This window comes from Amblyomma americanum, chromosome 2, assembly GCF_052857255.1.
Source record: "Amblyomma americanum isolate KBUSLIRL-KWMA chromosome 2, ASM5285725v1, whole genome shotgun sequence".
NCBI classification, from domain to species: Eukaryota; Metazoa; Arthropoda; class Arachnida; order Ixodida; family Ixodidae; genus Amblyomma; species Amblyomma americanum.
Window position 1 is genome coordinate 23791798 of NC_135498.1, and position 16341 is coordinate 23808138.

General features: G+C 49.6%; 1 protein-coding gene across 6 annotated transcripts in view; it reads right to left on the reverse strand.

The window, feature by feature from the left end:
* The window catches only part of Nep3 (M13 family metallopeptidase neprilysin 3), a 130693-nt gene that overhangs the window by 87371 nt on the left and 26981 nt on the right, over positions 1-16341 (reverse strand). Inside the window, exon 1 of one of the 6 annotated variants that reach the window (XM_077653470.1) lies at positions 7828-8928. The exons of 4 other annotated variants lie outside the window; for them this stretch is intronic. In XM_077653470.1, coding sequence (XP_077509596.1) covers positions 7828-7943 — 116 coding nt within the window. In that variant the 5' untranslated portion in view covers positions 7944-8928. Of the gene's footprint in view, positions 1-7827; positions 8929-16341 lie in introns of those variants that run through there. One more of the 6 variants, XM_077653465.1, reaches the window with a different exon arrangement.

Below are 16341 nucleotides of genomic sequence, written 5' to 3' on the forward strand. Positions count from 1 at the left end.
GACGTGAAAAAAGAGCACACAAAACAGCACAGTGAAAAACAGCATTGCGACAAAACAGCATGCGCGAAAACAGCACGCCGAAAAAAACAGCACAGAAACACAACAGCACTGTCCTGTGCTGTTTTGTCATTGTGTTGTTATGCGTGTACTGTTCTTGCATGATACCGTGGCGTAGCTGTGGACGCAAACTACAACTAAGTGGATCGCTGTTTCTCGTTTCACGCAGGGTCCTGAACTAATGCACCGCCAGATCCCGAGCTACCTGACGGCACGTGTCACTCATATGATCAAGCATCAGCACTGTCTGGGTGGGGGAAATGCAGTGTTCGCGGGTGCGCCTCGCGTAGCACCGTTCTTAGCGTATAGGCGTCTGCTTCATCGGTCAGGCGGTTGGTCATTCTTTATCCTACCCTACCCTGCCGTGTTCTCTTCCCTTAATGCCACCTATTATCCCGAAGATCGTGAAATCTCAATTTGCTCTTTTTTATCTGTAGTGCGATGATGCTGTTTTTGCAATGATGTTAATCGTATTCCCAGTCTCGGCAGCGCTTCGTGCTACGTAAGTCGAGGTGCACGACTGGTTCCGACTATTAAAATCGGGGCCGCCAGCAGTGCAATGGCTGACGATGGTAGGCAGTTACAGCCAACACGACATCCGACACGGCCAGCCTTGTGAATCCGGCTTCAGGATGTGAAATTCTCGCTAGTGCCACACACAGCGTGTGAAATTAATGAAACAAAAGTTTCGCGACGACGTTATGCGTGCTTTTCAAAGGCTACTATAGACGTCACACCAAGCGAAGCCTTGGTTAGAATCTTCAGTATCGAGTTTCTTGAAGAGGCCATGAAAGACCCCTCGCTCATGATAGGGCAGTTCTTTCCTCCTTTAAGAAGTTTCTTCTTCTGTTCTCCGCGCTGTTCATGCGCTATAAATAAATGTGACGAACAGGTACGTGAAACATGAAGTCGGCCAATCGCTCTTCAGTACATTCCATTTTGTATCTTCTCTCTTGAAGACAAAGACTTTCGCTCCCCTGTGGTATTAATGAACCGAGTATCTGTGGCATTTTGTTTTCAGTACGCAACATAAGCCCGCTTTGAACCATGCACAATAAGCCACGAAGGACCGCGCACGGTTCGAAGGAACTCAAGAACAGCACAAAAACAGAGCTCGAGGAGCACCTCAAAAGCACATGCCACCGGGTAAAAGAGTTGCGTAGTATCAGCGAAACGGACAGCCAGACACTATACGGTATTGGAACGCTGCCAGATGCACATTACTTTGAACGGACTCCCAAGCGTTACGACGGTCTGGGCTTCAAACTCTGAACGCGATGAATACACAAGTCAGGCAAGGCTTACTGTACTGCACAGCATTCAAACTTACTAAGTGCCCTCACGCTTGTGTCCCTGCCTTGTTCTTTCATTCCCTTATTCTTGTTTCCGACACTTAAGCTATAGGCGACCGGATTTCCGCATGCAGAATCCTGTCTACCTCTCCATTCCTCGACCGCGTGACAAGCGATGCTTCCATCATCGAAGAACTGTTGCGCTGTACCGAATTAGAGAGCGGTAATTTATTTTTAAATGAGAGCCAAAAAAAATTGCATCTTCAGCGTAGACTCCTACCGTCGCATGACCTTGCGACTCAGATCATCCGATAAAGAGCGAAGGACGACCCTTGGGACCCAGCTGGACAAATGCGGACTGCGCTCCAGCGAGCATTTTGTTGGCGAAGCGCTAAGCTGGGCTAGGCATATGCGGAAGTTTTATTAATAAGGCTTGCGTGCGAGAAGCGAGGTACGGCGGCCAGGACCAGTCAACGCGAGAACAACAGGTTATACCTAACAGCTCGCGCATACGTTGTCTCACTCGGTGCAACCTCCATATGCTGAGACCCTTGCACTCGCCGCGATTTTTTTGCAGTGCTTTTTTGCCGAGCAGGAGAGTGCTCGATAAAAATAAAACGCTTGCATATATCGTCCGCGTGTTCGTTTCATGAGTGCCATGCTCTATGCCCCGGACATCTGGGGCCCATCGCTTCTATTGTTTTCGCGCCGTCCACAGCTACGGGTCGCGGCTTCGCATTGCTTCTTCGTGATACCCGGAAGTCGGAGCTTCCTGCACGCATTGCTGACCTGCGCTGTTTGGACAGCAGGGGGGGGGGGGGGGGGGGGGGGGGATCGCTTCGAGCGCTGCCGGCAAGCAGTTTTTCTTGCTTCCTAAGACAAAGAAAAGAAAGTAAATTAAAAACTCGGAAACGCTGAGGGGCGTGACCAGAGCGAGGTAAAACAAAAAAAAAAGCGCTGAAACTGCTGAGTGAGAAAATGACGGCGGAAGCGCTCAATCACGAAGAAAGCAAACTTCGCGAACTTCAGTCGGGCAGAGAAAACCGAGAAGGCGAAGGCAAGCACCTCTGCGACCTTTTGCCCAACCTGCTGGCGCTGAAGTAAGTAAAGGCCGAGGTGAAAGGGCGAATTGAAGGACAGTGCACTTAAAAGACATTTCCAGCTTTACCTCCGCTTTAATGCAAAAGTCCTGGGCTATTCGCAGAACTGTGCTCAGAGCCCTGTGCCGGATATAAGAAACTGAAAGTTTCTGTTGCAATGCAGCTGTGTATGCAAAGAAAAGAAACAGGCAAATCTTGATTTTAACCGGCAGCGAACAAAACTTGACGGTAACTTGGGAAGAACAGTGAATTTCTTTTCTTTTCTTCCTTCACATTTCTTTTCTTCAAGATACTAGAACACGGGCCATCCAGGAGTAGCCTTTTCCGCTGGTTAAAGTATGCAGCTATCGAGAAGTGTCAGGTTGATGTAGATAAAAGAAAATCGCGTATAACTAGAGTTTGTATAGGTGCTGCCGTTTCAAATCTCTCAGAAACTCGGGTAAGATAAAGAGCTAGAGACTGAATCATTCATGATGATGATGATGGTGGTGGTGATTTTTTTAATGACGCAAAGACAGCTTGGGAGAAGACCGTCATGGCATAAGGTATTTGCGTCTACACAAGGCGGGGTGAAAGATCTATTTCTCAAGCATTCCACCCCTGGTAAGGCGAGCACCAGGCCAGGGGGAAGCTTGTGCCCATTGTATCGCCGGTGGGTATCCGGCAGAACTTGGGTTCGAACCCCGCACCTCCCGCATGCGAGGCGGATGCTGAAACCATTAGGCCACCGCTGCGGTCAACTGATTCATTCCTGACGGCCCGAAGAGTGTTACAGGGTGGCAGGACTTGCCCTGTTTCCAGACCTGCTAACCTGTTGAGCACTCGTAAATGAACGAAAACAGAGCTTGCAATTCGACTTTACGTCCCTATTTTCACCTGCAGCTTGCAGATACTAGCCTGATGCGCATCTCTCTTTCTATGCATATTAGGCAAGAATACAATAACAGCCACACCGAACTTATAGAAAGCAAGTATTGGAACTATGTCTGCAAGTGTGGCATGTCTGTCCCCTAGACTTCTTGTGTGTTATATCGGTGCCAAATTTCCTGCGGTTACTATCACACTATTCAGCCTGTTTTTATCGGTGTTGCATTCACTCAGCCCGGACGCTGCAGAGAAATGATGGAAGTTTAGTAAAAGCAGGAACCGCACAGCGTTATATAGAAAGCGACGGCCAGTGCTCCCATGAGCGATTTCTATATATCTCCAGGAACACTCCGAATTTTTTTCTCGCGTCCTTTTATGCTATCGAAAAAAGCGGGTCACGTAATAACACAATATCCGAAAATGATTGTTTTTTGAGGGATTTCCGATATTGAAGATCTATTTCCAAGGCCAGAAATTATCACTATTCCCGCCAGTTCGTTTGCACTACCCTATAACTGAAGGGGAGCGCTCCTGTCATATGTGACCCGTCCTGTGCAGAATGTGCTACGCCGCTCCAGCAAATAATTTGATGCAGGCACTTACTTTCGGCGTCAAGACCACCCACAGATATTTCTAGCAACCTATCAGCTTCAAAAAGGTACAGAAGAAAAACAGAAACTCCAAAATCAAAAAGCAGGAAAAAAAGCACGCTGTTCTTGCAACAGAAGAGCCTCACCAGCAGTGGCCTGCGGTATAAATTAAAATTAATATTTATTGATTGATTTCTCGCTCACTGTCTTATTGATTTCATGCTTCTCATTTAGCGATTGTTCGCTTGCAAGAGGTACTTCTCCGCATAGTGCGGGTACCCGGGTGAGCCGCTTCAGCGATCACCGTTTAATCATTATTCACAGCGATCAAAATAGTCAATAGAGAAATCGGACAAGATAATGAAAACTTTCCCATTTGAAAGTATGAATTTCGAACCAAAACGATGACGACCACACCATTTGACGAGCCCATCAAACGGCGCTAGTCTTCTCTAAGGCACCTGTCGCGGGCCATTGTTGGAGGAACAAAGCCTGGTAACGAGGCGTTACACAAAAGATTCAAGCTTGAGTGTAGATCAAACGATCGGCGCAGACGAAGTAGAAAGGGGAAGGAGTTGACACGCAGAAGCTGCATGCCTCGAGCTGATCACGGCGGGAGACGAGGCAAGGGCGTCCGCTGAGCCGTGAAGTGTCGCGAGGCCATCGGGCGTCGTCGTCACTGCGCGCCTTTGTGGCTGCCTGACTTCCTCGCGTTTAGCGTTGCGCACCTTCGGCACGTCGGTCACGGTCGTGCGCGCAGCACAGTCGGCGTGTCCGACGAAGCTGCGGCCGCGCCTTGATCTCGTAGTGCGTGGATGGCAGCACGCGATTTCTTCACTCGTCTGCGATGAGCGCAGCTCCGTCGCTTGACGTGACGTGGCAGCTCGGATGGAGCATCGACAGCTCCGTATATCGGCTACTTAAAAGTCAATAAGCGATGAAAGAAAAATGAAGGCCGAAGTGTGCACTGCACCCCTCGTGGGTATGGGTAAATGTGTGGGTATGGGTATGTGTGGGTACGTATAGAACGGCTGTCGCGAGCGAGTATCGGTGCTACCATGGACGAGCCTCAGACGCTTAGCAAGCGTGCTTGCTTTTCGCTGAATTCCAGGGTTAGCCAAGTTAAGCAACTGCCAAATTTTATTTTTCCACTCCCTGAATCTGGTCGTTAACGTTAGGCTTTGAATTCCGCCCTCCTTGGATGTGCATCGTTTGGCGACATTTGACGCAGAAAGGCATTTTGTCTTTTTCACGCATGCGCTCATCCCCTAGCGGACAAGTCGATAAACAGCTCCGTAGAGCGAGAAAGTTCCCAACTTCTGACGTGCTGAGACACGCAATGGCATTTGTCGGTGTTATATGCCATGCACCGACGCAATTGGAATAGTCCGTCCTCGGCACAGCTAACGGTCTCGCTCATCTTTTGAAGTTTCCTTTTAGCACAACAGCGCAGGGGGCAAGCCAGGAAAATGAAACAGTTTGAATCAGTCTTGCCGTGTCTATCCCTGTCAACAAAAAAAAGGGGTAAGATACGGTGACATTTCAGGCGCATAGAAATTGCCTGTCGTCATCATCTTCACTGTCGTCATCATCATTAATTAGGATAAGTCCACAGAGCAGGGCTATACTTAACACATCGACGACATTATCCTTATCCACCGTCAGCCGCGGAAACTCTGTTCTTGCGAATTTCTTCTTTACTCCAGCTGATTTTCTGCTCTTATCGACTTCGTTGTATCTGCCTTGTTATCCACTGCATAACTTCACTCGACAGGCGGTTTTCTGCGCCTTACATTTTATGTCCTGCCCAAATCCATTCTCCTCTTAATTTCATCTGGAACATCATCAACTCTAGCTTGCTCTACAGATGCACGTACGTTGCGTTACTTTTTGTCTCTTAACGTTACGCCTGTCGTCACCTTCGCGATCACTCATTGCGCTGGCGCTGATGGCAAAGGACAGGGTTAATTGGAAAGACATGGGAGAGGCCTTTGCCGTGCAGTGGGTGTAGTCAGGCTGATGACGATGATGAAGATGACTATAAAAGTCTATACTCCCCAGCTGTCTCTTGAATCCAACACGTGCACTTCAACATCACTTTACACCTTCCTAAAATGCGCACTGGATTTCCCGCTGCAACTCAGCCTAGGCTGAAGCCTCATACCGCTCACCATCTTTTCGATAAGAGGGCTTGCCTTTGTCTGGGCGACAAGTCCTCTTGTCCAAACTTTCCTTAGCGGACTGGTGCTTCCCACCCTTTCCTTGCCCAAGCTTGTGCTTGGAATAACCGCCTTCCATGTTTTCTACCATGCGTGGCCCATGTAAGCATACGCACCGTTTAGTGTCGCACTGCCTGCGTTAAACTCTTGGTTCTCCACAGGACTTTCGATCATTGCCTTACTTTTCTTCGTATTTGCTTTCAGGCACATTCCTATACGTAGTATATTCAGGTCTTAAATAATTAGTCGGGTCATTATTTTAATTGTTACTCAGCAGGACACTACAATCAACAAACCGAAGTTTGCTGAGGCATTATCCGTCACATCTCCCAAATGCTTCCCACTCTACGCCCCGGATACTTTTTGTCAAAATGCGAAACACAATATCGCAATCGTCAAAAGAATCAAAATTTTATAACAGAGGTGTTTTGCTTTTTTCCTCAAAATATAGCCGTTGCGGCCAGGGTCGAACCGGGAACATTGTGTTTGACGGGAGACCCACAGCGGTTGTTTTGTTTTTTTGCGGGCATGCAGAGGATGGCAATAGCCAGAAATATCTTGAAGGGATATATTCCTGGGGCGTGACGCCCTCAATGAACGGTATTTCTTCCTTACTTTCTTGGGGCATTATTGGTCATAAGAAGCCTTTGCGGATCTTCTGCGACCTATTTCCGCATGCTTCATAACGCTCATAAAGAATCGTTTGCGCATTTTGAGTACCTGCAGATGTACGACTAATGTTTCCCCACTTACGTTCTAGAAGAAGGCGGTATCTGGTTTATTATAATAATATTTTTTTTATGGTAACGAATACAAGCAGGTGCAGAGCGTTGTCTTAAATCGGACCTGAAATCTGTCACGCCCATATCAAGCCGACATTTGACACGGACCAACCATTTGTAGAAAAGTACCGCCTTTCGTTCGTTCACAATGAAATCGCGCATAGTATTACGGGCTGGCTGTATCTTGATGTTTTCAAAATACGAAAGCACTGTGCCAGAAAGAAAGGTGCGCTACCTTTCGTATGTGGCTCTTCTCTTAGAATTTTACGGTTGGAAGATAAAGAAAAGACCACTAAAATGCGTACCATTCCTTGACATACTCTCCTCTTTTTTCATTAATATACGTGTTCGGTTAAGGATGTCTAAACGAAATTTCCAAGTGTGCAAACAGGAAGAAATGCGATCACGCTTAGCAAAATAGTCAGCAACCAAAAAATTATTGCTTCGTAGGAGCTATGGGTAAGGGAGCTAACAACAAGATCAAGCCGGATTGTTTCTCTGAATACTTTTATAAATTACGGCACAGCCCTTACAAAAATGGTCTATAGACAATCTATAGACTTCTCATAGACTCTCTTGCCTTCCTGTTGATATTTATTTTTGTCGATTCATAGTCTATAGACTGTCCATAAACAGAAGTCTGCTAAAAGTGTATGGCCATATAGACTGTCTATAGGATTTGTATTGCGTATAGACGGCTCTCTAGGGATTGTCTATAGGGAGTCTACAGACTTTATAGACAGAAGCCTATGGACAGTCTACAGACTGCCTAAAGAAATTTTTGCGAACATTCAACGGTAAGTAGAGAGATTTCTCTCATTCTCTGTGACGCGTCTATATATGCACTAAAAGGGCTGCGCAACAAGTTCTCCAACAAGTACACACGTCAACGTAGACTTTCCCTCTCCGTTCGTGCTCACCCGTTTCTGGCGTTAGTGGCCCTCGCCGGCGGGCTGCTGGTGTCCTGGCCCGGCATGTGCGCCTGGTCTGTGCGTCGCGGCAAGCCGTCGCCATTGGTCGAAATGGAGAAAATCATCGTCGCTGTCGTGGTCCCGCTTCGGAGCCGCTGCTCTCAACTTCCGGACGGGCACGGGAAACGGAAGTCCCGCCTGACAACACACGCCCCGCTCCGCTAGGCAATCCAATTCTCGCAGAACTGTCCCCGCTGTGGCAAGGAAACGATTCGCAGGCGGGTCCGATCCAGTAATCTTCGAAGCAATTTGACGGAAGTCGTATGTCAACGACGAATTTCTTGAGTAACGCCTGCAGACCTCCCAGAGCTTGTCGAGTCCTTCGAGTCTTCGGTAGCCACTCGATGTTTTGAAAGAGTGCTGGACAGGTTCAGTGCAGAGGCTGTTCTTGGGTCTATCGCACGTCGGTCTTTCTCAATATGTTTCGCGAGTCTTTCTTCCTGTATCTCTTTTTGATTTCCGCCCAACGCTTCCGTCTTTCAAAGATGACGAGTGGACTCCAAGTCGATTTAATTTACGTCTTCTCTACTTCCGGTGCGCTTTGACCCAAAAATGAGGAAAGACCTTTGTCCCTTCCGTCAGGCGTCACGCTTAAACCACAACGCTACTCAGAGCCCGTCACTTTGCGAACGAAAATACCCGGTTCGCTTCTTTAACCTCGTCAAAAAGAAGAAAAAAAAAGTGTTCAAACGATGACGGCTCGAAATAATAATAAAAAAGGAGTACTATCGAGGCAAAGAAAGGAAAAAAAAGTGTACTTCAGCCGTGAAGCCTCATTCTCCGCTCCATTCGCTGGACCCAAACTTGCCGGTCACATATCCCAACAGCGATAGATGTACGAAGAGCTCGAAGAATCCTCCCTTCGGAACTCCACCGATGCGGCGAACGTCACAAGAACAAGAATCCTTTCGGTGAGAAATAGAAAATAGCGCGGAAACCGGCGGCTCTCCTCCCAAGACAGCAACTGCAGCGGTGGTGGTGGTGGTTAAGGTGACAGCGATGAACGACCAACTGCGAAATCAAGAACCATCTCTCGTCTACGAGACTTTCGACGGAGCCCCGCCGCGGGCTAGCTTTATACCTTCGCGCCACCGATGCAAATTGCCCGCCCGGCGAAGCCGATGGGAAAGGAGGAAGAGGAGAGGAGGAGGAGAGACGAAAGCGACAGTACTACTACGCTTCTGAAAACGAAAACGGGCCAGAGGAGCAAAGGGCAAAACGAAAGCGCTTCCCTTCCTGCGTGCTCCCCCGTCCTCCACCGCCCTTTCCCCCTCTCTTTCCATCAACCCGCGCGACCGTTTTCGCCAGGCAGATGCACCCCCTCTCCAACCTCTCCTCCCCGCGTCATCCTCACCCAGCATTTCTTCCTTTTTTCGGGCCTCCCGCATGGCTGCGTCTGTCCTCCTCGCCAGGTTAGAAGGGCTTACAAGAACACAAGAATGCCGCAACTGGTCACGAGACACACACACACTGAACAGCAAGAACTTTCAAAATCGCACGGCGCAGGGCTTTCGCTCGGAGGATTCGCATTCGCGGAAGACACTAGTGATTATATCCGCTTCGCGTGACACCCATTGTTGAGCTTTTTGCGCGCAAGTATGTCCTTACTATGCCTCTGTCCGTCTGTCTGTGTCCGCGACGAATTTTTCTTGCGCGTTTCTTTGTCTCCGGCCGACTTTTGTCCCCGACGTCGTCGGCTTTTCAAACTTTCGAGTCAACCTTCCTCATCGGTACACCTACCTGCTCCTCAAATTGTTTCCAAACTCTTCTCTGTCATTTGAGTACATTTTGCTTTGTTACATTTCCCGAAATACATAATGTAAGACACGAACGCGGAAGCGGACCGCTTCGTAGAAGATTCGCTGTTTTCGTGGTTGTGAAACCGAGCTCGGCGACGTTAAAGGTCAGGAGTCTTGAGAGATGAGAGGAGCTTAGGGAGGTTGCTCCAAGCAAGAAACCTCAACCAAGTAACTCACCAGAGACGGCGCGACTCTCAGATTATTACTCGCGTGTGCAGTGGTCTCTGCACAAAGCCGATGATTTCAAGAACAAAAAAAAATCTTTTGAGCTTACGTAGTCTTTCTTCACGTGTCTGATGGTGCAATGCGATATTTGCACATGCTTCTTTCGGCGCGGCCCAGGGCGATATGATGTTACATATTATGGCGCAAAATGATAATTGCGCGTATTTCTTCCGGTGCCTCCCCCTGCAATGTGGTATTGCAATTTGGCGGCGCAAAATTATAATTGCTCATATTTCTTTCGGTGCCGCCCAGCGTGTCCATCGGTCGACGTTTTCTGTTTCTTAACAATGTCTTAACGCACGAAACACGGTTGCAACTCCGCAGATTGCACAGGCGCTTTTCGTGTCTTAACGTAAACGTTAAGAATGCTTCTATTGTTGCGAAACAACAGTTGAGCACCTACCAGTAATTGTTGTCCACGCAACCGCGATAAAGATTACCTTCAGCGCGACTTAAGCCAGTTGGACGGCAGAACAGAACAAATAGTATCGTGACTCACTTTACGACGCCAAATATGTATAAAAACTGCAAGAATGTGTCTACGCTTTCTGAGACCCGTTTACCTCCGCGACTGCCTGTGGAGCGGTGAAAACTTGCCTACGCGTAGTCGCTAACCGTTCAATCATTTCCCTTCTTGTTCATTTTTCTCTTTCTTTTGACGGTCACCTCAGGTTTGAGGCTGGGACACAATTTCGGCGGAATTATGAGAGCGTTGTTGCGCTGTCTGAAAATAGCAGACCTGAATCGCGCTTTGTGCAAACTGGGGCCAGTTCCACTTGCGTTTGTCAGCGTATGCACTTCATAATAATAATAATTGGTTTTTGGGGAAAGGAAATGGCGCAGTATCTGTCTCATATATCGTTGGACACCTGAACCGCGCCGTAAGGGAAGGGTAAAGGAGGGAGTGAAAGAAGAAAGGAAGAAGAGGTGCCGTAGTGGAGGGCTCCGGAATAATTTCGACCACCTGGGCATCTTTAACGTGCACTGACATCGCACAGCACACGGGCGCCTTAGCGTTTTTCCTCCATAAAAACGCAGCCGCCGCGGTCGGGTTCGAACCCGGGACGTATGCACTTGCAGATTACGTTTTTCTCACGACCTTTTGCTGCCTTTAGTGGCAGTTCTCCGAGCACGATAAATTAGACGGATTCACGCCTTGTTAACTTTTCGCCTCCCGGCCCTTTTATTACTGCATCTTGCTTTCTCTGAGTCCTAAGCAGATACAATATTTTGTCTGCGTATTTATTACTTTAACAACTGCCGCGACAATAATGACGACCGCCTTGACCACACAAGATTAGCCACATTTGAATACAGTTCAAATGACAAATTTTGATGCTTTCCGGACATATGGGACGGCATTGTGAGCACTTAGCGCAAACGGCGCATAATCAAATCGCTGTGGCATGCATTTATACCTCAGTCCCGCTTGCTTATTTGCCCATATCCAATCTTCGACGTGCTGAGGTCGTAAGTTGTATCACTGTGACCCCGAAGTTCTGACCGCATTTGTTTTTAACGAGGTTTACGCTTAAAGAACTCGTGACGTTGATAATAATTGGTATTTGGGGAAAGGAAATGGCGCAGTATCTGTCTCATATATCGTTGGACACCTGAACCGCGCCGTAAGGGAATGGAGGAAGGAGGGAGCGAAAGAAGAAAGGAAGAGAGAGGTGCCATAGTGGAGGGCTCCGGAATAATTTCGACCACCTGGGGATCTTTAACGTGCACTAACATCGCACAGCACACGGGCGCCTTAGCGTTTTTCCTCCATAAAAACGCAGCCACCGCGGTCGGGTTCGAACCCGGGAACTCCGGATCAGTAGTCGAGCGCCCTAACCACTGAGCCACCGCGGCGGGTTCGTGACGTTGATTAATTAGGATTCTCATCCGCCACTGCGCCTCGTCACTGGATATTCTGTTATACTTTCGATAAAGAAAACAATTTTTTCCCGACTTTTGTCGCCACTGCAGTGAATCATTTAAAACTGTGTGTGGCAGGTACCTGCCAAGGGTACGCAAGTGCTCGAAAAAAAAACAGCCAATTTACAGAGATGAATACTCAAGAGCTCCACCCATAGAATTGCAAGGCCGTTCTTGCAAAGCGTAGAAATGTATACGCTGCAGGCACTGTCCCAATGACGCGTTATCCTTTGTATCCGGCGCGCATGGCTCACTCGAGTAGGCGCAGCAGTGAGTTAGTTGCGAACGCATGTGTTCCACGACACGGTTGAGTGCGTCACCTTCTCCTTCGTCAGGTATGCCAGTGTCACGGTGTGTGCTCTCAACGCCAACCGGGGCGAGGGCGCGGACCACCTGGGGAGGTTCGCGCTCTGCGCTAACGGCCGGCACTGCGTTCGCAGGGGCAGAACTCTTCGTGAAACACAACGCAAAGGAGGACACTGAACACTTGCCGTAAACGGATGGCATTTTCCATTGGTTAAGGTCGACTAGTATATTTGCACAAAACAGCGTGTGCACATATATATTCTTTTTCACCATTCGGCTGAAAACTTTGTTTCAAGCCATTCTACTGCTATTTGAAAGCAGGCATAAAATGCTAAGCACGGTCAGCAGATAGCGAGGACTGGATGATTCAGGCAAGAGAATACAGTTGAACCTCGTTATAACCAAGTTGAAGGCCCTGGTGATTACTTCGCTATAGGCGTAGGTTCGTTACAGCCCGTGCTGACCGAGCTACCAAGAAGAATTGACTTTCCTTCGTTATATCGATTACTTCATTTTAAAATGTTTCGTTATAATGAGATTCGACTATTGCTTTTCTTAATTTCGGTATTAAAGGGAGTGGGGAAGCGTGCATCTGCATGTGTTCTGTATCTTGAGCGAGGAGACGGGTGAGAGGGAAACTATGGCGTCTGTAAATCTGGGCAACATCACAGTTCGCGGTAAACACCAGCCCCCTTAACCGCCCCGTGGATATATGCCCGTACTGTAATCCCGGCTGTCGCAAATAAACACGGCTCCAAAGCGCTGTTATTTCCACACAAAAAGTAAATGCGCCTGATTCCGACTGATGTGCGCATGTTCTGTCAAGTGAGAGGCAAGGCGATGAAGGCGTGGTGTACGATTATATCAGCATCAGAAAGTGAGCTCGGCAAACTACGCGGGATGATGTTCCCGCGCCGACACGGTGGCGTAATGCATTTCTGGCTCTATATTAGTAAAAAAACATAGTTTACGATGGTATATTCAGTGCAACTCAGGAGATGATCGATCGGTTCTGATGATGACCTGTGACAGTGCGACGATGCGATCATGTCCGCATGTTACGCTTCCCATCAGTACACTGATATAATTTAGTTGCTCCTTCAAATTTAGGAGCCTCTACAGGTAAATCTCTATCCTACACGGGGAGCGAACGGAAGCAACTTTCGAGCAGACGCTGCACTGTTTACAGTCATAATCAATGCCGACGTGCCTGCGAGGCTTGAAAGAGTCGGTAATAGGTTGGCGCAGCCCAAGGAGCAAGACTATACAGGAGGTGAAACTCCCGTCTGCGCGAGCGAGCGCAGGCGACCAGATAGTCACAGTTGTATGCGCCGACGGGGGCGCATGCCGTGGCGGCGCCTTGCGGCGCCTCGTGGAAGCAGCAGGGAAAAAAAATTTAAAATGCAGCGCCCGGGCAGGCGCTCCGGCGGCGCGCGCTCAAAACAGACGACAAGCAGACGACACGGTGTGTTTGCTTCAGCGGGCAGGCTGTGGCGTTGTATTTCAGTAGTTTCTTTCCAGGCCGCCAGGCGCCGCCAGCAGGATAGTGGCGCCGCGGGCTTGTGACTTTTTCTGGTCGCCGCACACTGCGTAGTTTCCACTCCTTATATTCTTCCTCCGTGGCGCAGCCCCATGCCTCCCCCGGGGCGCTTGCACCGCGGTCGCAGGCCAACGTCGAGGCTGGCGCGTCTCTGCGCGATTCAGAGGCCGAAGCGAGCGCGCGAGGAAACTTCATTCCGCGCCGTTCTTCGATCGTTTAGTAGGCCGAGTCAGTGCGCTCAATTGCAAGGCGTCGTCATCTCGAAGTGGAGGAGACGTCGAGGCGTTGGGCGAGAGTACTCGCAGGAGCAGCCGACGCTGACAGTTGCTCCGCTGAGCACTGTGACGGTGATTGCCTGCCGTGAAGTCAGCCGACGTCGACGCTGATGACGGGGGACCTGTTGCGTGCGTCGGCGGAGCACTGGACCGTTCCCCCCTGGGCACGCTCTCGCGACTCTGAATGGAAGCGCTGATCGGTGCCGTCGCAATGTCTCCCCGCCGGAAACTACTCACCGCCCCCGCCTCGGTTCAGAGTCAAGGTGAAGCGCTAATAGCAGTGCGAAGCAGACTCCTCTCTTACGGCGGACAGCGTCTTTTCTGTCTGCTTAGAGAGGCGTCTGACTGGTGGGTGCCCTTGGGAACTTGTCGCTTCCGCCTCGCTCCACGTCCCGTTGGCAAACGGAAGGGTGATGAGGTGAGGCAGTAAATTAGTAAGTCAAGAGAACAACGCGCACAATTCAGAAAGGACGACACATGCAATGCCAAATAGTACTTTGAGTGAGTGAGTGAGTGTGCTGAGTGAGGTGAGTGTGCTGAGTGAGTGAAGTGCGTGAGTGAGCGTGCTGAGTGCGTGAGTGTGCTGAGTGAGTGCGTGAGTGAGTGTGCTGAGTGCGTCCAGTGAGTGAGAGTGTGCTGAGTGAGTATTTAGTGAGTGAGTGTGATGAGTGAGTGCGTGAGTGAGTGTGCTGAGTGAGTGAGTGCGTGCGTGAGTGAGTGTGCTTAGTGAGTGAGTGTGCTGAGTGAGGAAGTGAGTGTGCTGAGTGAGTAGTTAGTTAGTGAGTGAGTGAGTGAGTGAGTGTGCTGAGTGAGTGTGATGAGTGAGTGAGTGAGTGCGTGCGTGCGTGAGTGAGTGAGTGTGTGTGAGTGAGTGAGTGCGTGAGTGAGTGAGTGTGCTTAGTGAGTGAGTGTGCTGAGTGAGGAAGTGAGTGTGCTGAGTGAGTAGTTAGTTAGTGAGTGTGAGTGAGTGTGCTGAGTGAGTGTGATGAGTGAGTGAGTGCGTGCGTGAGTGAGTGAGTGTGTTGAGTGAGTGAGTGCGTGAGTGAGTGAGTGGTGCGTGCGTGAGTGAGTGAGTGTGCTGAGTGAGTGAGTGAGTGAGGAAGTGAGTGAGTGAGTGGGTGAGTGAGTGAGTGAGTGAGTTCAGTCAGACTTGATGCTGGGCTAGTTGGTTATTATGTGCTCTTTAGAAATAGATATAGCGCGCGAAGACTGAGAATACAAAGATACGTGGGACAAGACAAGCGCTGCCCTGCTTGTCCCTTTCTCTTCGTCGCATGCTAAATCAGTTCCTAAGCAGGGAGTGAGCGCACGGGCTGCTCTCGCCGAATCATAGATCCCAACAGTTTTGTGAGCCTCGGCTGGTGACCTAGCGCTTGCTGGTCTGCGTCTTCAGCTTTCAGTGTTCGTTCATCACAAAATTAGCAACAACTCCCTTTCGCAGAGTGGCAGTTCGACGCGAGGATTGGTGCCAGTCGACTCCCTTCGCTTCCAAACTGAAGTGCTTACCTAGAATACGAGACAAATTCTCTTGTCTGTCTCGCGAATATGAGATACAAGAGCGAGACATTGACTATGTCTCGGGTTCTCTGGCAGTTTAGTAATATGCGCCTAATGACGATGTTTTCGGACAGGATATTTGCTTACTAAAGTGATATGCGGAAAAGCGTAGTGTACTCAGTGGAGTGAAGTTATTCATTCACTCTCCTAAGGGCGGCACATGCTGTAGATTTCGAAACAGCGCGACGTTCTTCGCCACACATGCCTTCGATCGAGAGGACGACCTTGAGCCAAAACTCCGCGGTTCTTCTTAACTTCTTTTAAACAGTTAGAGCGACGTTATCTCGATCGACACAAAAAGAGTACGTCCCCCTCGGGCACGAGCATTCTCGACAATTAAGGACACGCCGTCCACGCCAGTTTCACCGCACCTATTTAACAGCGCTAAAACTCGCCGGCGGCGCGCTAGCGTCAAACTCGCCTGAACCAACATGACCGGGCCGCGTTTTCGCGCGGACCTCTCGAATGGGACCATCACCGTCCCGCTGCATGCTCGTTCACTCATGGGACCTCGTTCCGACGTGTCTCTTTGCTCAAGCTGGCCCTAACTCTGCCTCTTCCTCGTGCTCCTGGTCATTTCGCATTCCCTGATTTATAGGTATACAAACAGCGTGCCGGGTCGTCGACACAAAAGAAAGAGGGACGCGTCGGAGGAACGGAGGAAAAAAAGGGCCGATTCGAAAAGCGACGAGCGCTCGTTAAGGGGGGGCCGAGTGCTAAGCGGGCCGCGCGCTTGACCATCCGAGATTGCGGGCCAGGCGTACGGGGGCCGGGTGTTTGGCCAGCAGCCGCTGGTTTGACCAGGCACCGTCGCGCCACCGATTGGCACGCGCTGTGC